This window comes from Cynara cardunculus, assembly GCF_001531365.2.
Source record: "Cynara cardunculus var. scolymus isolate 2C chromosome LG 15, CcrdV1, whole genome shotgun sequence".
Classification (NCBI taxonomy): domain Eukaryota; kingdom Viridiplantae; phylum Streptophyta; class Magnoliopsida; order Asterales; family Asteraceae; genus Cynara; species Cynara cardunculus.
In genome coordinates, this window is record NC_037542.1 from 6,190,135 (window position 1) to 6,198,359 (window position 8,225).

Sequence of the window (8,225 nt, forward strand, 5' to 3'; positions counted from 1 at the left end):
TCAGCGTATGTTTTCAGTTGTTGTTGATGACTTAAGAAATAAGAATATTGTGTTTAGTCTCAATCATTGTTCAACAAAGTGGTATCAGAGCCAATATGGTTTCATACGCTGGAAATGGTCTGCAACCTCAGTTACCCAAACTTGTTGGACAGAATTGCCATCACTGGAGTATTCAGATGAAGGTTCTTTATGAATCACAGGATTTGTGGAATATTGTCGAAAACGGGTTTGTGGAACCAGAAGATCAGAGTACTTTTTCAGCCCAACAAATTACGGAACTTAGAGAAAACAAAAAGAAAGATAGGAAGGCTTTGTTCTTTATCTTCCAATCTGTAGATGAAGCGATATTTGAAAGGATTTCGAAGTCTACAACATCAAAACAAGCATGGGATTCTTTGTACAAAGCCTATCGCGGTGAAGAGAAAGTAAAAATGGTTAGATTACAAACTCTTCGATGTGAATTTGATAATTTAAGAATGAAAGATTCGGAGTCCGTCGAAGATTACTACAATCATGTTATTCTACTGCTTAATCAAATGAGAGTTAACGGCAAAGAAATTCAAGATAAACGTGTGGTTGAGAAAATCTTATGAAGCCTCACCAGAAAATTTGAATACATAGTCGTTGCGATCGAGGAGTCCAAAGATTTGTCAAACATGTCATTAGAAGAATTACTTGGAACACTTCAATCACACGAACTTAGAATTAAGCAATTTGATAATGCTCCTATGGAACATGCATTTCAATTACAATCCTTTAGTTCTGGAAATAGGTCTGAAAATCAAACTACAGCAGAAGGATCAAAGGATGAGTCCAGTTCTCCAAATAAAGATAAGGGTCATATAAATCCTTCTCTTAGGTTCAGTGCTACTATGGCTCTAAGTTCGGGCATATAAAGAGATTTTGTAGGAAACGCATAGCATACGAGAAACAAGGTACTAGTTTGTTGCATAAAGAAGATGAAAATGATGATGACATAATGTTCATGCTTTTTAGTCTACAAGAGTCAATGACAAGTGAAACTTGGTATTTGGACAGTGGTTGCAGTAACCACATGTCCGGAAATAAAGCTTTGTTTGTGAATCTTGGAGAATCCTTTAAAAAGGAAGTTCGCACAGGAGATGACAAGAAATTGGCTGTGCAAGGAAGTGGTGATGTGTTAGTGAAAACTAGGAATGGAGAGAAGAAAATCTCAAATGTGTATTATGTGCCAGGATTGAAACATAACTTATTGAGTGTTGGGCAATTAGTATCAAAAGGATACAATTTGCACTTTAAAGATCAATTATGCGAGATAATGGATCCAAATAATGTGCTTCTGGGAAAGGTTTACATGTCTTCAAACAAAATGTTTGCTATCAAGTTCTTGGATGATATTCATTTTAACCTCAGTATGACAAGTTCAAACCTATCAGAACTCTGGCACAAAAGGTTTGGTCACGTTAACTATGGGTCTTTAAATTTTATGGCAAGGCACAAGATGGTACACGGGCTACCTAGTATTACCACTACTAAAGCAGTTTGCGAATGATGCATGTTGGGTAAACATGCACGTGATTCGTTTCCACAAGAAGCAACTTGGAGGGCAACAAGAACTTTGGAATTGGTTCACACAGATATCTGTGGACCTATGAGGACACCCTCAATCGGGGGTAGCAGGTACGTGCTAACTTTTATCGATAATCTAAGTAGAAAAGTATGGGTGAAGTTTTTAAAAGAAAAATCTGAAACCTTTAACTGTTTTCAAAAGTTTAAAACTTACGTTGAAAAACAAAGTGGGAATAAGATCAAAGGTTTAAGATCAGATTGTGGAGGTGAATACACAAGTGTTGAATTTCAACAATTTCTACAAGATCATGGCATTCGTCATCAACATACGACGAGATACACACCCCAACAAAATGGGGTGGCCGAAATAAAAAATAGGACTCTACTTGAGATGGCTAGGAGTATGTTGAAAGACAAAAGCCTCTCTAACATGTTCTGGGCTGAGGCCATCGCTTGTGCTACATATATACTGAATCGTACGACTTCAAGAAGCTTGAATAACGTCACACCATATGAAGCCTGGAGTGGACGTAAACCCACCGTGAATCATTTCAGAATCTTTGGGTGTTTGGCTTATTCACATATTCCTGATCAAAGAAGAAGTAAATTGGATGACAAATATGAAAAGGTGATTTTTGTTGGTTATAGTGAAACATCGAATGCCTATAAATTGTTTAATCCCCACACAAAGAAGGTTATCTTGAGTCGTGATGTTGTTTTTGACGAAGCAAGAACGTGGGATGACGCATTGATAACGGATAAAGTTCGAGAATCCATCTTGCAAAATGAGGACGTCCAAGATAAAACTAACATTCATAATAATGAGGAGTCACCTACAACAACATCCACTCCTATTAATTCACCATTAAACACTCCTGTGAACTTTCCTTCTATGCAAAGTATGAATACTAATCTCTCTTCCTCTAGCAGTCCTATTAGGAAAACAAGAGCCTTGGACGATATCTATGCAGAAACTCAGCCACTGGATTTCGATGCGGCGATGGATTTTGTTCTATTCGTAGATGTTGATCCAATACATTTTGAGGATGCTTATCAAGCAAAGCATTGGAGGGATGCAATGGACGATGAGATCAATTCCATTATGAAGAATAAAACATGGGAACTTGTGGAATTACCAAGGGATCATAAGGCTATTGGGGTAAAATGGGTTTATAAAACCAAAATAAATGAGAAGGGAGAAGTGGATAAATATAAAGCTCGTTTCATAGTGAAAGGATATAGCCAAAAATTTGGTATCGATTACACTGAAGTATTTGCTCCAGTCGTAAGATTGGAAACTATACGTCTAGTCTTGGCTTTGGCTGCACATAATACATGGGAAGTCCACCAAATGGACGTAAAGTCTGCGTTTTTAAATGGCAGATTGGATGAAGTAGTATACGTCGAACAACCGGAGGGATACATCAAGATAGGAGAAGAAAGAAAGGTTTGTCGTCTTAATAAAGCTTTATATGGGCTTAAACAGGCACCACGTGCCTGGTATAGCCGTATAAATGGGTATTTTATTGAAAATGGATTCATGAAATGTGCTCTTGAACACACGTTATACATAAAGAAACTGGAAGGAAATCTGTTGATTGTTTGTTTATATGTTGATGATCTTGTTTTCACAAGTAACTCTTCCAAGATGATCCACTCCTTCAAAGAGTCTATGAAAAAGGAGTTCGAGATGTCTGACTTGGGGCTTCTGCATTACTTTCTTGGAATTGAGGTCAAGCAAAGCAAGAATGAGATTTTTATCTCACAAAAAGGTACGCAGATGAAGTACTTAAAAGATTTAACATGGTTGACTCAAGTCCTATTTCAACTCCAATGGAGTTTGGTTTACGTCTAATGAGGGACTCCACTGAAAAAGGTGTCAATTCTAGTATCTATCGTAGCCTTGTAGGAAGTTTCATGTATTTAACGGCATCAAGGCCATACATCACTTTTGCAGTTAGCGTGATTAGCAGATATATGGACTCTCCTAAGGCTACTCATTGGGAAGCTGCTAAGAGGATTCTTAGGTACGTAAAGGGGACCTTGGATCATGGAATACTCTACCAAAAGGTTGATAAGTTCGTTCTAAAAGGTTATAGCGACAGTGACTTTGGAGGGGATCAAGAAGATAGCAAAAGCACATCAGGATATATTTTTAATTTGGGTTCGGGTGCATTTTCTTGGCAATCGAAGAAACAAAGTATAGTTGCCTTGTCCTCCCCTGAAGCCGAGTACATGTCTTTATCTATTGCTGGGTGTCAAGCAATATGGTTAAGAGAAGTCTTAAAGGAACTGTGTTATCCTCAAGGGGAAGCTACTAGCATTTTATGCGATAATAAATCTGCTATTGCTCTCTCCAAAAATCCAGTCTTCCATGGGAAAAGCAAACATACACGAATCAAGTTTCACTTCGTTCGTGAATTGGTCAAAAATCAAGAGATTGAAGTCGAGTATTGTTGCACCAAAGATCAGGTTGCTGATATATTAACTAAATATCTACAAGTTGGGGCCTTCAATTATTTAAAGAACAAGTTGGGCATTATTGGTTTCTAGCTTAAGGGGAAGTGTTAAATTTAAGCTAGACTTAGTTTATATATATTTATTTATATGTTTATGGTAATTACGGTAGTTACTTAACCGTTTCCTCTATGAAGGGTTACAACGGTTGGTAAACTATATATATGTNAACCGTTTCCTCTATGAAGGGTTACAACGGTTGGTAAACTATATATATGTGTATCAGCGTATGTTTTCAGTTGTTGTTGATGACTTAAGAAATAAAAATATTGTGTTTAGTCTCAATCATTGTTCAACAATATATATGATCACAAAATATATATGATCACAAAATAAACCAAGATAAAGAAAACTTCGATACAGTTCTAGAGAGAGAAGGAGAAAGCATGATTTTGTTATGTTGGATGAAATTCATATGCATCTCACTTTTATTAATGTTACAACACAAGAAGCTAACCAACAAATTATCAACCTCATAATCGACTTAATTAGCTATCTCAAATCACAACTTGCCACGTTTCACTATTACTCGTATGATGTACATGTAACCTCTTTAAAAAATCATCAAGCCCCCATACGATAAGTTGGAATGGCCAGCAAGGGCTCAATTTTTGGCATGTTCAATCCAGATTTTTCATTCATATCCAAGTCATTAGGTGACATGCCATTTGGTAGTATCCAGTCGAAGCAATGAACTAGGTTCGAAACTGCTAAACCAATGTTTATTAATCCCAAATTCATCCCCGGACATCCTCTTCTACCTGTGTTGAAAGCCATAAGCTGAAACTCCGGCCCACGGAAATCAATTTCTCTATCACCAAATCTTTCAGGAAAAAACTCTGACGAATTCTCGGACCAAACTTTTGGGTCACGTCCGATTGCCCAAGCGTTTACTAGAACCAGTGTCTTCTTTGGTATTTCGTAACCATTAATCACTACATCCTCTATAGATTCATGAGGAACCAATAATGGAGCAATTGGATACAGTCGAAGACCTTCCTTAATTACCATATGTAAGTAACTTAACTTTGCCAAATCTATCTCTTCCACCATATGTTTATCTCCAACAACAGTCTTTATCTCTTGCTGAAGTTCCTTCATAACTCTTGGGTGTTTAATAAGCTCAGATAAAATCCATTCAATGGCGGTTTTGGAAGTGTCAATTCCACCTGCTAGCATATCTAGTAAAACAGCTTTCATAGTTAACCTATCAATCGAAGCTGACAGATTGTCATGGGTATTCGAATATTCGTTTTTAAGAGACAACAATGTGTCAATGAAATTTGTTTGATCACATCGTTGAAGCGTGGCAACGCTGCATTCTTCCTTCTCGGTTATTAACGATTCTAACATTTCGTCAATCTCCTCGCTTAATGACTTCAACTTTCGAGTCAAACCCTACAAATTTCAATCACAAGCAAAGAAGCCTTCAAATTAGAAGTCATACAAACACTTTATCAGTTATGTAAGCTTAATCTTGTTTGGGATTTCTTACAAACATGATTCTGGTCTATATATTCTTCCTCTTCTCATATATAAGTTTAAGTTCTGAATTAAGCTCAGTACTTGTCTATTATAATAACTATTATAACAATATTAATCCAATTCCGTTTTGTACTTTGATATATCATAAATCACATGCAAAACCACGGTCAATCAATCACTCTTTTCGTCTCTAAAAATAATATGTGTTTCAATCTTCAAAGTTATTTAATGCAAGTATTTTATTATTGATCAAATATCCAAAATGCACCTTGATGAAGTTCGGATCCATGGTGAGATCCATCCGTAAAAAATCCCCTTTTGGCGACCCGTTTCAAATCCAAGTAGAAATAAAAATCCCTTTGTAGCTATGAAGGTTCAAATGAGGTGACTCCGGGCTACGCAAAGTAGGTAGTCGCTCTGGGATTAGCCGGCTCGCGTAGCCGGTTTGATATCCATGTTAATCGGGAAAAAAAAATCTTATCAGAGATTAAGACTTGATTCTGTTCAGTTTATTTTTCATTAAGACATATATGGATAAAGTTGTTTGTATGATATAACATAAATTGTTGTTCGATTATTGGGCTAACTAAACAATTTGAATATCTAAAATGTGGATTTTACCCCTCAGTCTATTTTTTTGAACCCAATTCCAAAGTACTTCATTTCCAATCATATCAAACCCAAATCAGAACAAATTCATTCTCAAAAGTATCAAGCCCTAATATTATTTTTTTTTCAAATCTAAAATCTTTAAATTAAAGTCAAGTATCAAATCTTTAATTGTTGGTGAGATTTTAGATATTAGTTACCAAATCCTTCCAGAAAAATATTTAATTCTTGTAGTCCTGTAGATATAAACATGGCAGAAGCAACAGAGAGGGAGGATGAAAAGAAAGAAAAAAGGATGAAGCAATAGAGAGGAGAATGTATAAAGCTGTGGTTCTTGAAGCCACCTCCTGCCATGGAAGCCACCAAAACCAACCCGCCTCCATCCTTTGCCATGGAAACCATAAATTTCAAAAACCCACCTCACCTCCATCCTGTGCCATGGAAGCAACCGAAGACCATTGGTTTATCACCCAACCTATTACAGGTTATCTCATGAGAAAGAGAGAGAAAAGAAGAGGGGGGAAGAGCATGAAGATGATGGTGGTTGACTGGCGATGGCAAGGGAAGCTCTGATGAGGCAAGGAGGTGCTGTTTTCAGTAGAGCTTCAAGGGATGGAGATGGAGGCAGTGGCTTCCTTTTGTTATTGTGGATGAGATTGTTTGTTAAAAGGAGGGTATTTAAGTAAAAAGTTTGGCTGAACGTAGACAAGTGCCCTCCTCAAGTTGTCCAAATAAGCTATTGATTTACAGATTAAGCCATAACCGAACAGTCATTTATGGTTGAACGAATAAGTTATATGAGCTATACAACCCATTAAGCCATAGTTAAAAAGCATAGGGGCCATGGGCCCCTCATTCCCCTAAGGTCGTCCGCCACTGTCATTTACGTTACAAGATGAACATGACAAAGACCGATAATCTAACCCGTAAGAGTAAAAGCAATACTAATGATGGAGAGTTTTATCTGGTAAGTGAGGGTGATAAGCGTTTCCTAAAAAAAATTGTTGCATACAAAACCGTTTGTAGACTATAATCTTAATTACTAGGTAAATTAATTAGAGTGTTGACTCTTACTAAGTAAACACTTACCGTATTTGGTAAATGGTTCCTTAATTTAATTTAATTTGTCATAAATAGCACGAAGAGCATTCATATTAAAAAAAACAACTCATAAAATGTTTTATATAACTAACTTTAGCACCTCAAGGTACTTCGTGGCAGAGCCGTGCCTGAGGAGTGCGGGTCAGACGTACGTCCAAGGCCCACAAAAAGTAAAGGACCAGGTTTTTTTAGAATTTAGTAATATAGTACTAGTAAATAAAAGAGTCACAAATTTTTTTAGTATCTAATAGGACCCAAAAAGAATTTTGTATTATATTAAGAACTCAAAACATTTATTAATTAATTATATTGGAAAATAAAATATTTAAAAACTAAAAAGTTAATTACTCGTTCATTTTATAGTATTGTTTACTGTCTCTCTGAGTTTTTTTTTATCTAATACCAAAGTCTAAAACCACTTGCATAGTAAACCTCATGACCGTTCCTTAGCATATTAAATTGAGATTTTGTAAAGCTATAGCCGGAATTATTTATGTTCAAATTATTAATTGTTTGTGTTTAGGTTCAGATTGTTAATCATTTAGGTTTAGCCCACTTTTGTCGTTAACGTATGTCCCGGGTTGTCCTATTCATGTAGTGTATTCGAAAGATTTTGATATAACAGAGCCTCCAAAAGTATTGGAACGTCCTTGGAAACCTTGTTATGTTTTTTATCATTCATCTCTCACTAACTCTTTTGATTATTCTATCCGCATGAATGATATTTTTATATTAGAATATAATACATTCCTACCCTGTTATTAACTAAGAAAACACCTGTCTTTTAATAAAAAAAATTCAACCATGTAAAACGGTCCAACTTATATATATATATATATATATATATAGGGGAGCGGTCAAATGCAAACCATTCAATTTGTACAAACCGTGCAAACCGCATTCAACTAATCATAATTTTTCATTTTGTTCATTTTTTTGTAATTATGAGAGGTTGATTAATCATT

General features: G+C 36.0%; 2 protein-coding genes across 2 annotated transcripts in view; one reads left to right on the top strand and one right to left on the bottom strand.

Annotated features, from left to right (window-relative positions):
- LOC112528457 (LEAF RUST 10 DISEASE-RESISTANCE LOCUS RECEPTOR-LIKE PROTEIN KINASE-like 2.4) overlaps positions 1 to 593 on the top strand; it is a 4,338-nt gene extending 3,745 nt beyond the window's left edge. The window contains exon 4 of the mRNA XM_025139484.1: positions 58 to 593. Within this exon, the coding sequence (XP_024995252.1) occupies positions 58 to 593 (536 nt within the window). The remainder of the gene's footprint in view (positions 1 to 57) is intronic.
- Positions 594 to 4,530: 3,937 nt separating this feature from the next.
- The window catches only part of LOC112528458 (cytochrome P450 CYP736A12-like), a 5,727-nt gene continuing 2,032 nt past the window's right edge, over positions 4,531 to 8,225 (bottom strand). The window contains exon 2 of the mRNA XM_025139486.1: positions 4,531 to 5,463. Coding sequence (XP_024995254.1) covers positions 4,630 to 5,463 — 834 coding nt within the window. The 3' untranslated portion in view covers positions 4,531 to 4,629. The remainder of the gene's footprint in view (positions 5,464 to 8,225) is intronic.